This window comes from Triturus cristatus, chromosome 6, assembly GCF_964204655.1.
Source record: "Triturus cristatus chromosome 6, aTriCri1.1, whole genome shotgun sequence".
NCBI lineage: Eukaryota > Metazoa > Chordata > Amphibia > Caudata > Salamandridae > Triturus > Triturus cristatus.
Window position 1 is genome coordinate 1,004,284,899 of NC_140589.1, and position 17,798 is coordinate 1,004,302,696.

Here is a 17,798-nt window from a genome sequence, read left to right on the forward strand (position 1 = left end):
ACGAACGCCCCCCGCACCACCGGGAACCACCGTCTCCCCAAGGTTTTCACTCTCAATAATAGGGGGGGCCTGGACCCTGGGGACTGCCACCTCCCGGGCCTTTATTAAAAATAAATGCAGGGCCATGTAGACCCCCCACAGCCCCAGGAACCACCACCTCCCGGGGCTTTCATTTTCAATAATACCAGGGACCGCAACCTCCCCAGGGAAATTACCAGAAAAATGTGTGGGGGCCCTTGCAGCGCTTTCCACGGCCCTGGGGACCGCCACCTCCCCGGTGTTCAAATGATATAATTGAGGGGGCCCGTTGCAGATCCCCGGCCCCATGGGGCTACATGAAAGAAATAAGAGGGCGCGCGGCCCCCCTCCTGGAGCCAAAGATGGCCCTGGGGACTGCCTCCCCCCAGTGCCGGCTCCAGCAATGTCCCGGGGTGCCCACCCATGGGACATTGCAGTTTGGTATGGATTGGCGGAAGCACCGCTCCTGCCAAACCTTAGCAAATTCTGCTTGTAGTAAAAGAAAGCAGAAAATGCAGAGCAGAATTGCTTTTGGACAGAGGTAGTTGCATATTAGCAGTTCACTCTGTCCAAAAGCAATGTCGCAGGGACCGATTGGGACCAGAGCACCTAGTATTGTGGCCAGGCCCCGGGAGATGGAAACCACTCCCTTGTTTTTTATATATATATATATATATTTTAAATCAAGGGCAGGCCCTGGGGGCGGGGTTCCCCGGAGCCAAAATTGGACCCTGGAAGGGGGGCCATGCAGCCCCCTTCTTTAATTTGAAGCAAAAGATTTTTTTTTTTAAGTTGGGATCCCCGGGCCGTAATTGGCCCAGGTAGGGGGTCCATGTGGCCCCCCTACCCATTCTAAAAATGCCTGGCCCCGGGGGATGGGGTTCCTTGGGCCCAATATCTCCCAGGCATGGGGGTTACCGGTACGATGCTGGAGGGGTCACCCCTTTTTGCAGCACGGTGCAATTGTGCCTCCTGATACGCTGCTGGTTGGGGGATGAAGTCCCCTTGGCTGCTGAGGGTCTTAGGGGCCAACAAGACCACCTGTGACCCCAGTAAGTACCACACCGAGGGATTGCTGAGAGGTGGCCAGAGGCCACGCCTCCTTTCTCCTCCACTCTGCAAATGCACTTCTCTGTGCACTGTTGGTGGGGGAATGACATCCCCTTGCCTCCTGAGGGCCTCAGGATTAAAGTGGACTTCTTCCTCCAACCAGTAGCGTGCCAGTAGGTGTGTTTGCAGAGTGGTGGAGAAAGGGAGCGTGGTCATTGAAAACTTCTCCGCAAACCCACTGTGTGGGACACACTGGAGGTAACAGGAGGGGTAGTTGGCTCCCAAAGGACCCTCTAGGGTCTTCACCCCCCTACTAGTAGTGCGCCAGGAGGCGCATTTGCAGAGTGGCGCAGAAAGGGCGCGTTGTCTCCTACAGCCTCTCAACAATCCTGGTGTGTGGGACTCACTGCATGTCGATGAGGCCAACTACCCCTCCTGTTACCACCAGTAAGTCCCACACAGCAGAACTGCTGAGACCTGTAGTCATAATTCGTTGGTATTTGTTGTACCCAATATAGTCCAATACCAGCGATGTCAGAATATATCAGCTACGGGAAATATCGCTCTATTTTATGGACCAGCTGTAATCGGGGTCTTACTATAGTGTAGGATGTAAAATTCGATGACACTAAGATGCCCTCAGGTGACTATGGTGTGGTGGAATAAGAATTACCAAAGCCACTAGGTCTGGTTTGCTTTCCTAGTCTGTACTTAAACGTTAAAAACCTGCTGCAGCAGAAGAAAAGCTGCAAAACCATTGCTTTCTGCATACAGTGCATCTATAGCAAAAATAATAAAATGCGTAATACTTCGGTCTACTTTTGAGATGTAAAGTATTCCCTCATGAGCAGCTGCACAAGCTCTCCAGAGAATGCGGAATCACACACCTACCAGCCAATAGCATGAAGTAAGATAAATATGCTTGTTTGGGCAGAGCCGAAGTCCACTCTATGTATAGTTTAAAGGTTTGGTAGCAATAGACAATGCATATAGCTACACTGTGGAGCCAGACCTAACTACACCGCATTTTCACTCTATCCCTTGACAGGAAAAAATTAGAAGAGTGGAGGACATTGTGAAGGACCATTTGCTGTACGTAGATGCTGTGCAAGAATTCACTGATTGGCTGCATTCAGCTAAGGAAGAACTACACCGATGGTCTGATGTGTCTGGAGATGCTCCCGCCATACAGAAGAAACTGTCGAAAATAAAGGTACAAGAGAAATAGACAAAGTCAGATTTTCGATAATTAGTTACCATTCCCGAAGGGAGCCTTTACGGAGGTCTTTGTGTCCGAGGTGAGAGCAGGCTTCTTAATTCATTTTCTATAGGTGTCCAAAATATGGAGAACAACTTCCTGTGGCTTATTTTGTCTTCTCTTTCTTGTCTCTTTCAAAACCACTTGGATGTGTGCAACAAAATGGCCTTTCTTTATCAATATAATTCTCCATTTCCCTTTATTACATTTCTTTCACTGCCTCATCTCTCTCACTTTTTCTTGCTCTCAATTTCGATCTTATTTCTCTGTCCCATTTTATACCCTTTGTAATCTGTATCCCTCTATTCCATCCCTCTCTCTTTCTCTTGCTTTTTCTTCCTTTCTCGGAATCTCTCTTGCTTACTCTCCTCTTTTCCCCACCCCTTTCCCTTTTGCCTAACCTTCTCCCCTTCTTTATCTCTCGTGGTTGCTCTCATTCTCTTTTCTTCAGATCTTACTCTCTCTCTCTCTTTCTCCTTGATCCCTCCCTCTATATGGTAATTTTTATTTCCCTTTGTGTTTTACTTAACTGTATGTTCTCTTTCTCTCTTGTTCTCTCTCTCTCCTCTTAAGGTGTACCACTTTCTCTCTCGCTTTCACCTTTTTCTCTCTCTCCCTTTGACCCCATTCTTTATCTTTCATTTCATCAGAGAACCTCAGGAGCTTATGAGTGGCTTGCACTGCCGAAGCATCACTTTTTCTAACACTCTGGTGGCACACACCTCTCACCCATATCTATGACGCCACGCAAAGCGACTTTGTGTGATTTTGCATGGCTTAATAGATGTGGGGTGAGGCAAGGCAGTGCAAGTTGCTGCGTTGCTTTACTCTGCACCAGGGAGGCATTCCATGGGCGTTGCGGTGGGTTTTTCCCATGCAACACCCATGGATTTTGACGCTGCCCCAGATTTACTTAATCACATAAGCCTGGGGCAGCGACAAAACCTTACGCCTCCCCAGAGCAGTCCTCGTTTTTTCGTCTTTCCATGTGCATACACAGAAAGAGGAAAACACCTCTCAGCATAGTTTTTGTGCAGGAAGGTGCCTCTTCCTGCACAAAAACAATCCTGCATGCAATACAGACACCCTTGCATCATAGTGCAAGGGTGCCTCTGTTGGCACTACGCAGCAAATTGTGCGCCAGCGCAGGGGGAAAGGATAGGAATGTACCCTATTTCATAAATACAGTGCATTCCTGTCCTTTACTTTGTTGTAGGACAGAGCAGCAAGAAGACTTGCGGTGCTGGCCTGCCACAATTTCCCATAAATGAGGCCTATAGTTTTTTATTTCTTTATTTAGAATCCTTCAACCTCAGGGTGGTCATCCAGAAACCCACTGACAACTACACTCCACATCACTCTCCATGGCCCACATTCCTTGTATACTCAGGAGCAGGAGCGGCAGCCGCTCCTTCTCCCACCTATCCACTAAGTCCTGGAATGGCCTCCCCTCCGAACTGCTGCTGCAGATCAGAGCATATAAATTCTCCCTACTTCCACGGACAGAGTAATTCCACAGTCACACGCACATACACTCATCATACGCTAGGGCCCATCACACTAACATTCATTCTATTACTCTATCCACACTGAATATACGAGAGAACTCCTAAACCAATCTGCATCTAAACTGAGGTCAATGCGACCTAATTGTTATGTCTTGAGTCATGATTTAAACAATAAGAACATATTCGGAAGTTCAATAAATGACAAAGAAATAACCACCCGACACTGGAATTCAAACAAAGGTTATCTTTTATCTAAATTAGTTCAAATGAAAGTCAATCAATAGCAAAATCATTATTCTCATAATTACCTATTCTAGCTAAATGATGTATTTGGGTCAGGACAGGTCTCTCAGTAAAGTCTCCCGAGTCGCCGTCCTCTCAATCAGCGTCGATCCTCTCGAGCATAGGTTCAAGAAGAAGTGGCCTTAGACCCTCTCTAGTCTAACAATATTTATAGGAAAACTAACATATTGAAAGTAACAAACAAACTCTAAACGTCCGTTGAGCCATTGAGCAGAGCTTGCAGGAAAGGATGTTGACTTGCAACATTTAGAAAACCTCCGCTCTCGAAAATCTCAAAAATAAAAACACGGAAGAAGGAAGCTCAAACTGAAAAATGTTACATCCATGAATGCTCTTCCTCGGAATCATAGTGAAGCCACCGCAAGTTTATCAGAGTTCATTGTGGCTCTATTCTTCTCCAAGGGCAGCTGGCAGCAAGCCCAGAGCTGCTGTCCTCACGGAAACTTTTAATACAGTCAGAGGCCGAGGTCAGGTGATTTCCAACCATATTCAGCGAGGCCTCTCGTCGTATTTCATCTACTCAAATGCAGGCTGTAAATATCGGCCATCTTTGTCTAGGCCAAAATGGACCATCTTAATTAAAAGAAACACAAAACAACGTTACTACATCGTAATGATTAAACAGTGTTAATTCCCACTAACACCCTTATGTGTATGTAATTACCTAGCCATCTGCAACATAAAGAAGCATTAAAAGCACATTATTTTATAGCGCAAACACATTACAAACAGCACTTTAGCCACACATATTTAATTAATTCGCTCACCAACTTAGTTCACGTATTAATAAAGCAACATAAATGCATTCCCGCGTGTAACTCTTTCATTAGTAAAGTTGGTTAATCAGAAACTTCAACAAAATTAGTATTTAATAATTAATTATCAGTAATTTTAATTATGACATATAAACATAAACTGGAGTTTAAATCTCAATAAATTTTCAATAGAAAACTCTGCTCCAGCAATCCCCCCTTTGGTGATATATTATCACCACAAAAACCAACCCCAAAAAAAAATGTAGTCCCCATTTCTTAGGAGAAATTGAAATGTCTTTTTATGACACTACACACCAGACTCTCTTTCATCATCCCTCTTCGACTCCAAGTAAACACTCTCCCTCAATTCTTCTAATTCTATTTCCTGTGGGTCTCTCTCTGACCTCTTTTGTTTCTTTTCAATATTTTCTCTTATTATTTTCTTTTTCCCTCCCCTGTTTTTACAACACAAACACCCTAATCTAAGTATCAATAAAGCAACAATCACACATGTCAAAGGAAATAATATCTTACCAGTAATAGTACTACCTATCTTAGCAATAAAACTCTTAACAGCAACTATCTTATTAGCTATTTTAGTCCAGATACTTTCAGCTTCCAGTGGTACTAATTCTTCATGCAAATCAGTAATATTTTTGATATAGACCTTTAGATCTCTGCTTTCGTCAGGAATGTAAGTGCAACAATGTTGAACTTTCAGCATTCCACAGACTCCACCCTCCTTGGCCAATAGAATATCAAGGGCAAGTCGATTTTGCATAGACATGGCGCGTACGGCAATCATCTCCGTATTTACCAAAAGAAACCCTCCAGCGGTACTTGTCGATAAGCGATCCACCACTGTTGACAGTTTCCGAATTCCATATGCATTTAATGAAATTCCCACTGCTGGAATTAAAGCTCCAAAAATATCACCTACAATTTCTGACCAAGATTCTCTCTTAAAACGTGTTAGTAGATTAATTTGTTCTGCATCTTCTATTTTATCTATATGGAAAATCTTTGGAAAGACCGGGCCAACATAACACGTGCCATACCAATGATCAGGCAACCTGTAATAAGCCTTATTCCCACAAATATAATACACTCCCGGGAAAACTGGATCTTCTCCTCCCTTGAATCCCCATCCTGTTGCAATAAAGTATGTATCATGACACTCACTAGTCCCAACAAAATAGTTATCATATTGGGATTTCCTTCTGGTAATGCATAGTTTACCCTTCTGTGGTGCATCTAAAGCCAAAGTTGGACTGGCCCCATTCCTCAACTCCTTTCCCATCTCAATATCCCATATTGTCTCACTCACTTTAAATTTCCCTGCCTTTTCATGCATGCTCACTCTCCTTTTCTCTACCATGTCTAGGAAAGCCTTTTCTTCTTCTTTCAAACTACAAGTTAAATTGTTTCTAAAAATGTAATCTAATGTTAATTCTTCTGTTTCAATAAAAATCTCACCAAAAATGTTAGCTTCTTTAGCTGGATTCAGCTTCTTATTCATAGGCAATTGCCCAAAAATGTTATCTTTATTAGACATCTCATAATCTATTTTCCCTAACAAATAAAAAACCCTACTTAGCACACTACATGAAATCCCATACGTAGCTGGAAGATGGTGAAAAGTAACTCCCTCTGAAACGGATGCAGGCAATTGCATACAAACATAGCAATCCCTAACTTCCATTGTCTTTACGTATTCGTACAACAACTTTGAAAAAACATTGCTAGAAAAATCATTAATTGACCTATCTTTATGTATGTAAATGTTACTAATTCTAGTTGGAACTACTCTCTGTGAACTCTTCTCTATGTTAGTCACATTCTCAGTATGTATTCCAAAAGTATCTATTGTAACTCTAAAAGTAACTAATAAAGCAAGTACACCCCATAATAGCATTAATAATCCTGTACAGCAGCAGCACATTCTACACCATCTTTTCAAGAAGGCACATCTACTTTGATTATTTTCTGTGTTAGCCATCTTATTACTCTGGCAGTGTCTTTTGACTTAGCCTCTACTACTCCACTACTGAATTTCTAGAACTCTAGATTATTTCAAACAGCTAATTTCAGATTTTCTTCTTTTCACTCTTTCCAAGTGACTCCTTCAGTTTACTCAATTTGGATTTTCATCACTTTTCACTTCTTCTTCAGCAACATTAAACTGTATCAGATCTTCAACATCCTGAACATCCGACTCTTCTCCAATGTCAGTCAAGATTACTTTCAGGATTCCAACAGTTTTCTCCTCCTCAACCACTTCTCGTAAGGTCCCCTCTGGATTTCCTTGACTTTCTGCCTCTTCTTCTTCAGACAGTGCCACGTACGTCCATTCCGGTGACCTATACTTCTGGTTAGGTTTTCTGATTCTCTTGATCTCCTCTGGTTCTTTTGAGACCTTTTGTTTATCGCCCTTTGCTTGATTCTGACTGGACACCTCGTTCACCTGTTCAGCTTTTGATGAATTTGCTTGTGTCAGTCTGTACCTTAGTCTCTTTATCCTGTTAGGCCAAAGATCTCCTTTTTGGTCTCACTTCTTTATTATTTCTTTCTCCGATCCAAGTTCTCTTTCTCAGAACTCGACCCTCTGATTTCTCATTCTCACTTTCATCTGATTCTGTTTCATTTGCCTCTGGTCCATGAACAATTTTCTTTTGCTCCACAGACTTTTCCTCCACCGATTGAGATTTCCCTATTTCTGTCCCTCCTCGGGTCTCCGACACGCAACCTTCTTGCTGTCTACTTATCCCTTCACCTTGCTTATCAGGAATGTTCCCTACACCTCCTCGGGGGTCTTCCGCAATCTGTCCCTCTCTATCTTCTTCTGACCCTACCTCTTCAGGAGTAATCTCAAGTGGATTTTCAATCTCTTCATCTGACTCAGGTGTAGTTTCTGTGGAATTGCTCTTTTCTCCTCTTTCTTCACCACTCGTTGTTGGAACTTCAGGCACTCTTACAGAATCCGATCTCTCCTCTGAGGCTCTCAATGTTTCTCTTGAAGCCTCGCTCGGAAAGAAAAAAGAATCACCTGACTCTCTTTCTCCTTCTTCCCTTTCAGGATTCTTTTTTCTTCTCACTTGTTCAGTCTCCGCATCATCACTGGAATCTGACTCTTCAAAATACTCTTTACCAGTCCCATCCTTTGGATTAGGAACTCTCAGAGTATGACTTGCATGAACCCAGTTTTTCACACCAGCACACTTTACTGCCGTTGTCGTAGTCAGAATAACTTGTCTTGGCCTTCCCCACCTTGGAACCAAGCAATTTCTTCTTCTGTACACTTTTATCCTCACCCAGTCCCCTGGACTCAGATCATGGGCTTGCTTCTTTTCAAGTGTGGTGGCGTCTTCTCCAACCTGGTGAAACACAGAATGAACTGCGTCAGCCAGGCCTTTACAGTAATCCAAAATCATGTCATCAGTTATTGTCATCAACTTGTTGATAGGCACGAAAGCATGTCTCATTGCTCGTCCCATCAATATTTCATGTGGACTCAACCCTGTAGTTCTATCTGGAGTAGACCTAATAGTCATTAGCACTAGAGGCAAGACATCAGGCCATTTCATTCCAGTGGCTAAACACATCTTACCAATTCTGTTTTTAATTGTGCCATTCATCTGTTCAACAACACCAGAAGCCTCTGGTCTGTATGCACAATGTAGCTTCTGCTGTATGCTCAATGCTTCACAAATTAAACCCATGAGCTCATTGTAGAAGTGTCCACCTCTGTCTGACTCAATTGTCACTGGGAACCCGTACCTAGGAATCAACTCTCTTAACAGTAACTTTGCCACTGTTATACCATCATTTCTCCTGGTCGGATAGGCCTCCACCCACCTTGAAAACAAACAGACTACCACTAGAACATACCTCAATTTATTCACTTGGGGCATTTCAATGAAATCTATTTGCATTCTGGTAAAAGGACCTCCTTCTCTGCCTATTGTTCCTAGGCTCACCACGGTTTTCTTTCCAGTATTGAACTGCTGACAAATCAAACATCTCTGACAGATGCTCTCTGCAATCAGCCTAAACTTTGCATTGTACCAGGTTTGTTTGAAGGACCTAATCATAGCATCCCTCCCCAGATGTCCCTGGCCATGATACATTCTTGCCATTGTTGATAGCATCGAGTTAGGCATGACTGGTCTTCCATCTCTATAGATCCAAACATGATCTGTCTCTCTAGGGGCACAACCTGCCTTGATCCAATCTCTCATTTCCTCATCTCCTGCTTCATCCTGCAACTGTTTCACTTCATCCCATGTTTCCAGGACATTAGTAAACATCACAGAACAAAAAGACATTTCCCTTTCTCGTCCCCGGTTAATCGAATGATTGTTCTTTGCACAATACTGTGCTATGTCATTAGCAAATCGATTACCAAGAGTAACAAAATCATCTCCTTGTCCATGAGCTGCACATTTTACAACTGCTAGTTCTTTAGGCAGCTGTATCGCCTCAAGCAACTTTCCAATCACTTCAGCATTCTTTATGGGAGTTCCACTCGACGTCAAGAAACCTCTCTGCAGCCAAAGTTGGCCAAAATCATGAACCACTCCAAATCCATACTGACTATCAGTCATTACAGTCACTCTCAAATTCTTCCCAATCTTACAAGCTTTCGTCAATGCCACCAATTCAGCTACTTGAGCAGATCTAACTCCCTTCAAAGGCGAAGCTTCCATAACTTCTGAAACCTTACACACTGCATATGCTGCACTTAGCACAGGTAGTGGCAGATCTCTTATGTCTGGTCTGGGTTTTGTGCAGTAATCAAGCACATCCAAACAATCATGATCAACATCATCTCCCACATTCACATTTTCAGCATCCGGTAACAATGTTGCTGGATTCACATTCACACATCTCTCAAGGGTCACATTTGATGCTCCCAGAATGATTTTCTCATATTTAGTCAGTCGACTATGTGACATATATTGGGTTCTGCTTCTTGTCAAAAGAATTGCCACATCATGAGGTACGAATACCCTTACAGGATATCCCATTATTATACCTTCACTCTGTTCCAAGCTTCTGCATGTAGTAGCTACTGCTTTCAGGCAACCTGGCAAACCCACAGCTACGGGGTCAAGTGTTGATGAGAAGTATGCTACTGGCCTCCTCAGTCGTCCATGTTTCTGAATTAACACTGAAAGTGCACATCCATTTCTCTCACTACAGTACAACTCAAACTCCTTCTCATAGTCTGGCATTCCCAAAGCAGGAGCTTCACACATTCTGCTCTTCAATTCTTCAAATGCTGCCATTTGTTCTGCATTCAGTTCCTATGGGTCTCTCACCTCACTTTTAGTCAATTTAATCAGTGGCTTTGCTATCAGGGAGAAATTACTTATCCACTGACGACAATAACCCACCATCCCCAGAAACATCCTCACTTCTCTCTGAGTCATTGGGGCTCTCATTCCTCTGATAATTTTGATCCTGTCATTGGTCACCTTTCTCAGACCTTTTTCAATATTGTGTCCAAGATAATGTACTTCTTTCTTGCAAAATTGCAATTTGGCTGGAGATACCTTTAACCCTCCATCTGCCAGATGATTCAGTAAAGCTATGGTATCTACTTCACAAGCTTCACGTGTCTTCGATGCCACAAGTAGGTCATCGATATACTGCACTAGTATTGAGCTTTCAGGCATGATCAAGCTCTCTAATGATTTCTTCAACAACTGATTGAATATTGAAGGACTCTCTGTATACCCCTGTGGGATACGACACCATGCCAAAATACGCTGTCCAAACCGAAATGCAAAAATCGGCTGGCTGTCATGATGCAATGGAATTGAAAAGAAAGCATGACACAAATCAATTACAGTGTACCATTCAGCATCATGAGGAATCTGATACAAAATCACTGACGGATTTGGCACAATGGGACAACATGCCACCACAATTTTGTTAACTTTTCTCAAATCTTGTACTGTACAATCCTGAACTTCCCATTGGGTTTCTTTAGCCCCATTATCGGTGAATTACACGGGCTACTCAGTAACTCTCTCAAAACACCCTGTTGAATCATCTTATCAATTATAGGGGTTATTCCCTCAATTATCTCTGGTGTCAATCTATACTGTGGGATATTAGGATAAACGATTCCCTCTTTCACTGAAATCTTCACTGGATCTACATTATTCATCAATCCCACATCTTCTCCAGTAAAATCCCAAACTGCTGCTTTTACTGTGTGTCTCAACTCTTGAGGCAAATCATCTGGATTAAACACAGCATATGTTCCAACAATCTCACTCTCTCTATTATCTAGAGTCATCCTGTACAAAACATCCTCATCTGGTGTCTCAAAAGCTATTCCATCCGGAGTACAAAAAATTGTGCAATTCATCTTACACAATAAGTCCCTGCCTAACAAGTTCACTGGACTAGTGTCACAGACCACAAATCTGTGCATATCTGAAAATTTCCCTATTCTTACCCTTACTGGTTCGGTAAGACGAGTTTTAATCTGTGTATTAGCTACACCAACCACTTGGATTGCTTCGTCCGAGAGAGGAAGATTTCTTATATCTACTGACCTGACAGTTGATCTCGTCGCTCCTGTGTCTACCAAAAAAGTAACACTTTCCCCATTTATTTTCCCATCTACAAATGGTCCTGCCTGGTCTATTTCTAGAGTTACACCAAGTATGCACTCTTCCTCCTCTCTTTGGCACCGTCAATAGTCCCCTTCAGACTCACTCCCTTCATTCTTTAGCCAGTACTGTTGTACCGGGTTAGTACGTCTCGGTTTGTTTACCTGCTCATCATTGTAGAATCCCGAGTCCTGGTTATATTTCTGGGACCCTCTATTCTGCGGCAAGGGCGGTTTTGGCTCTTGACTCTGCTGTCTGACAACCTTCTGCTGTTGCTGCTGATGATTACACCCCTCGTTCTGCACCTGTTGATTCAATGATTTATTCTCATTACTCACTAATGGTGGATTGGTACACTCGGATCTCCAATGCCCCAATTGTCCACAGTTGTGACATGGGAACTTCTTCTTGGCTTCTTCTAGAATTCCCTTTCCTTTTCCTGTACCGTATCTAGGCCTATTTCCTGGATTATTTGCCTGTTCCACCAGCTGTTCTTCTTGTCTCTCTGCAACTTTCACCTGTGCCCACATTGCTTTCTCTTTCAGCTTTCTCTGTTTTGCCTCAATCTCATCACTGAAATATTTTGCATGTCTCAAGATTTCATCAATCTTTTTACTCTGCCAATCAACTGTGTGCTCACGAATCCTTTCACTTATTTCAGGTCTCAAGCCATATACAAACCTGTATACAAAATGACTCAAATCCTTATCACCCAGGTGTTCATCTCCACTAAACTGTTTAAAAGCCAGTATCAGCCTTTCATAAAAAGCATGAACTGATTCTTTCGCTTCCTGATGTGTTCGATCTATCTTAACCCAGTCTGTCTCTTTCGGGGGTACCTTATTTCTCAGAAACACAATAACCTGTTCATATTTCCTCATGACCTCCGGGTCTGGAGCTCCTGTTTTCGGGTCTCTTGGGTACTCCTTAGCAGGCCAATCTACAACTATTTTACACTCTGCCCACAAGTCTGCTGGAACAATTATATTAAACAGACTATTCAGATCAATCCACAGCACGTTTGACAATTTCACAAACCTGTCTACCTGCCTATACCACTCGACGGGCTTTTCTCTCAGTCGAGGGAAATCATTCGTAAATGACAAAATATCCTGTCTAGTCCATGGGACATGTACATATCCTCCTCCAGGAATCTCTCTCATAGGATAAGCATCCACTGTTTTTTCTTTTTCTCTCATAGGAAAAGCTGAGTAAGTCCTGTCCACTGAATCTTCCCTTTTCTTGTACCATCTATCCTTCCATTTTTCCACATCACGCCATTTTCGCAATAAGGCAATCATTTCTTAATCTGCCCTGTTTTTCCAACATCATTTAGATTCTCAATATCCTTATCAGAGAAATCCACTCTGTAAGGCTTCTGCAAAGCTTTCACCTTATCCATATCAACTCCCAGTTCACTCGCTATTCCTTTTAACCTGTCATGTGTACTCTTAGCCCTCCAGGTGATACTCTTGCACATGAACAACAACTCTCCATCATGATGATTTTTTAACATTTCTGTAGGAATTGTTCCTGCAATAAGCTCCTCCAATTCTATGCGCAACCTGGCTACATCAATTGCCTGTGAATCTTTATCCTTCTTTTGAAGAACTTTCAACCAATCATTCAAATCCTCAGCTGTTATTTCTGTAGACCTTTTCACTGCACCCACTTGTTCTGCCATCCTCTGTGGTTCCAAAATTGATCCTCCTAAACAACCAGTATTCAATCCTGAATTAGGCTGTACATCTGATCCTCCACTACATGTGTCATGTCTCAACTGTCTCAAATTATTTTCTCCCGTCCTCATTCCTGATTCCTCCAAAGAACAAGAACCAACCAAACCATTTCCTACATAGGGAACTGTCAAACCATTTTCACCCATTCTTTGTTTATCAAAAATAGGCATAACCGGACCTATGGTTACAGGCACTGTAACAGCTTCTAGATTTTTCGTCAGCTCTCTAATTTTCTCAGTCAGCTCAGATGTGGTTCTGGCTAATTCTCTTGTTTTCTCATCACCGATCTGATTCTCTCTCTCTCGCTCTCTCTCTCTCTCTCTCTCTCTCCCTTTCCGTGAAAGAGCTACCACTTTTCAAATCAGGTGTCACAATCTCAGTTTTAACAATTCGTAAAGTATCTCTTATGGGAGTAGCAATCGACGTTCCCTCTTCTGGTTCTGGTCTATATGGAGGTGGTCTCTTGTAAATCATGTCATCCAAGACCTCATCCTCATAATCATTAGCCCCATTCCTTCTCACTTCTGCATCAGGCACCTTTTCCGTACCCTTCCTCCCTTCCTTCTCTTCAACAGTTCTCATAGGATATAATCCCTCTGACATACTAGCATCTCGCCATCTCCTCATTCGATCATGATGAGTTTCACGATCATATTTTCTCCCGAAAATATACCTATAATTGCCTCCACTCCTCTGCTTCTCTCGCTCATGCACCTCATCTTCCCATTCCACCAACGCCTCAAACTGTGTCGGCCTTGGTCTAGGCTCTAGTCACATCATCTTTTCCCTTAAATTTCTCAACACGGCCAGATTAAATGAACCATGTTCCGGGAACGCTAAAACACCATCCTCCTTAGTGTACTTAGCCCAATTGTCCAACCATATACAGGTATGATACCCATATTTCGCAACCATGAAGGATGCAGGAGTTCTTGTCGGAGGTAGCAATTCACCTTCTCTAGTTATTATGTCTTTATCCTTGTCGAACCACCTTTTAATTTTACCGAACAAGGATTTTTTCTTCTTTTCCTCCGTTTGGTAATACATTTTCGCGTTTACCACTATTCTCTAGTCCCTTCCGCAACTGTACGATCTTTTGTCCAATAACAGCGTGACTCACACTAACGCACCAATCCTGGAGCGTCTACGTCACCCTGTACTCCTTCCAATCCCTGCGCGGCTCACACCAACGCTCCAATCACAGCGCGAGCACTGTTCTAATCCACTGCCCAATCACAGCGCGGTCTTTCTGACGTCAGTAGTCGCTGCAGTCGCTTCTGCTCCTGTCTCCTGTCACTCGTCTACCCCTCCTTTACAAAACCTTCTCAGTAGACTTCGTTTCAGATTCTACAAAATCTATTAGTTACAACATATAAACATCTCCATTGTCTGCTTCGCTAACCACAGAACAGTAAAGAAAAGTCTTTCTCACAAGAATCCCGCTTCTCTCTAGAACAGCGCTTACCTCTGCTCTACTACGGAATTATTACTTTTGTTGACACAGTAGCACATCCCTCTACTCTGCCCTTCTATCATGCATCCATTAACTGTTTCCTCCTGGAATGCTCCAAAGAGTCTCACAATCAACTAAATGCTCATACATTCACGCACTTTCACACCAGAAAATGTAGTACATCCACACAGAATCCTGCCTTTCCCGAGAACAGCGAACAGTCTGTCCCACTACAGAATTATAACACACGTTAACCAAGCAGCGCTTACCTCTGCCCAGTCCTTCAAACAAGCTCAGAGAATACCTATTACTTCTCCAGCAGTAAGCTTTAACGGCAAACCTTACGGATCCCTGGGACTTAAGACCAGAGTTTCACAGATAACCTTCGCTACCATACGCACTCCTTTTATACTGTAAATATGTCTCTAATAGTAACACACGACGATGTCACTGATTCCGAACCCAGACAATGTGACGCGCAACTTCAATTGTCACACGTTTTTCCCCGCATACGTACAGGGCCAACAATCCCGTCTTTCCCGAGAGCAGCACTCACTTCCCTCTGCCCTACTACGGAACCGTCACCAGCTCCCTACGTTCCAGAAGCCGTACACACTACATATAACTCAATACGACGACCTCAACATATAGTATTAGTACATATATCAACATTAATCAATAAACCATTGAATCCAAAAGCCTATTTACAAGCAATCTATCAGATCAAGACAATAATCTAACCATCATACTGCTACCAGGAAACTGCTCCAGATCAGAGCATATAAATTCTCCCTACTTCCACGGACAGAGTAATTCCACAGTCACACGCACATACACTCATCATACGCTAGGGCCCATCACACTAACATTCATTCTATTACTCTATCCACACTGAATATACGAGAGAACTCCTAAACCAATCTGCATCTAAGCTGAGGTCAATGCGACCTAATTGTTATGTCTTGAGTCATGATTTAAACAATAAGAACATATTCGGAAGTTCAATAAATGACAAAGAAATAACCACCCGACACTGGAATTCAAACAAAGGTTATCTTTTATCTAAATTAGTTCAAATGAAAGTCAATCAATAGCCAAATCATTATTCTCATAATTACCTATTCTAGCTAAATGATGTATTTGGGTCAGAACAGGTCTCTCAGTAAAGTCTCCCGAGTCGCCGTCCTCTCAATCAGCGTCGATCCTCTCGAGCATAGGTTCAAGAAGAAGTGGCCTTAGACCCTCTCTAGTCTAACAATATTTATAGGAAAACTAACATATTGAAAGTAACAAACAAACTCTAAACGTGAGCAGAGCTAGCAGGAAAGGATGTTGACTTGCAACATTTAGAAAACCTCCGCTCTCGAAAATCTCAACTTTATCAGAGTTCATTGTGGCTCTATTCTTCTCCAAGGTAGGCTGGCAGCAAGCCCAGAGCTGCTGTCCTCACGGAAACTTTTAATACAGTCAGAGGCCGAGGTCAGGTGATTTCCAACCATATTCAGCGAGGCCTCTCGTCGTATTTCATCTACTCAAATGCAGGCTGTAAATATCGGCCATCTTTGTCTAGGCCAAAATGGACCATCTTAATTAAAAGAAACACAAAACAACGTTACTACATCGTAATGATTAAACAGTGTTAATTCCCACTAACACCCTTATGTGTATGTAATTACCTAGCCATCTGCAACATAAAGAAGCATTAAAAGCACGTTATTTTAAAGCGCAAACACATTACAAACAGCACTTTAGCCACACATATTTAATTAATTCGCTCACCAACTTAGTTCACGTATTAATAAAGCAACATAAATGCATTCCCGCGTGTAACTCTTTCATTAGTAAAGTTGGTTAATCAGAAACTTCAACAAAATTAGTATTTAATAATTAATTATCAGTAATTTTAATTATGACATATAAACATAAACTGGAGTTTAAATCTCAATAAATTTTCAATAGAAAACTCTGCTCCAGCACTGCCCCCACCATACTAGAATTCAGGAAAGGCCTGAAAACCTGGCTTTTCAACTAACACCTCAGTAGCAGCACTCCCTCCCTCCACCCCCTGCCCTGTGCCTGGATACCCTAACGGGTGATAAGCAGCGCTATACAAACCCAGTTTGATTGATTCGTCCAATCTCTCTTTTTTCTCTTTTTCTTTTCTAGCACTCTCTGTTGTCCTTCCTCTCTCTACCAATGTCCTTTACCTCCTCAGTATCCCTCATATCTTGGGTTTTCTGTCTGCTTTCTTGTTTCTACATAACAGTTTATCTTTTTAAGTAATCAAATAAGTATCAGAGAATTCATTGGCGCAATGGGGCCCACTGTGTATTTTGACTCACCACGTGCCAAAAATATTTAGGATGCCATGCAATTCTACCCACTGAGTGCATTTGTTTTTCTCATGGCGTGTTGGTTCCGCTAGAGAGGATCTTGGTCACAGTGCCTCTGTCTGTAATCCCCTGGTTCGACTGCTGCTGTTGCTTCGTGTAGCAGATCAAATGCTCTGTTAGTTTACGCGCTCGCTGAGCTGGCCGTGTACACTTAAGTGGGACATTCAGCATTTGCTTCGCGTCATAATGTTAATGAAATCTTTAACTGTAACTAAGGAAAGGTGTAACGAATGGATTGAAATACTGGTACTCTTACTTATATTGTCTGCATTATTGTCAAATATGTGGGCATGGTGTGTGATGTCTTTATTTTCGTGCGCAGGATTGCATGTTTCTTAAACAAGCCAAAATGCTTCTATTTTTGTTTTCCTCCAATTCTTCCTAGCCTGTCTCCAGAACAGTTCATTTGTTAACACACGTTAATGTTGTTTCAGTGCTGTTGTTTGACCCTGTCTGTTGTCGCGCGGTGGCATAGCCAGGATGTCACGGGCCCTCGTGCAAGGGAGGAAATGGACCCCTGGCTTCTATTTAAATTGTAAAATACATCAAAAATCAGGGTTCCGTGGGACCCCCAGGCCTCTGCGACCTGGTGTCCCTGCGCCTGCTGTGATTGTACTGCCCTGTCTGTTGCACCATCCTGCATATTGTTATAATGATCTGGCTGTTGCACTGAGCTGTCAGTGTTTAGTCGGCCC

The 17,798-nt window shown here is 42.7% G+C and overlaps 1 protein-coding gene across 1 annotated transcript in view; it reads left to right on the top strand.

The window, feature by feature from the left end:
• The window catches only part of SYNE1 (spectrin repeat containing nuclear envelope protein 1), a 1,959,630-nt gene that overhangs the window by 894,081 nt on the left and 1,047,751 nt on the right, over positions 1-17,798 (top strand). The window contains exon 53 of the mRNA XM_085611789.1: positions 2,117-2,281. Within this exon, the coding sequence (XP_085467915.1) occupies positions 2,117-2,281 (165 nt within the window). The remainder of the gene's footprint in view (positions 1-2,116; positions 2,282-17,798) is intronic.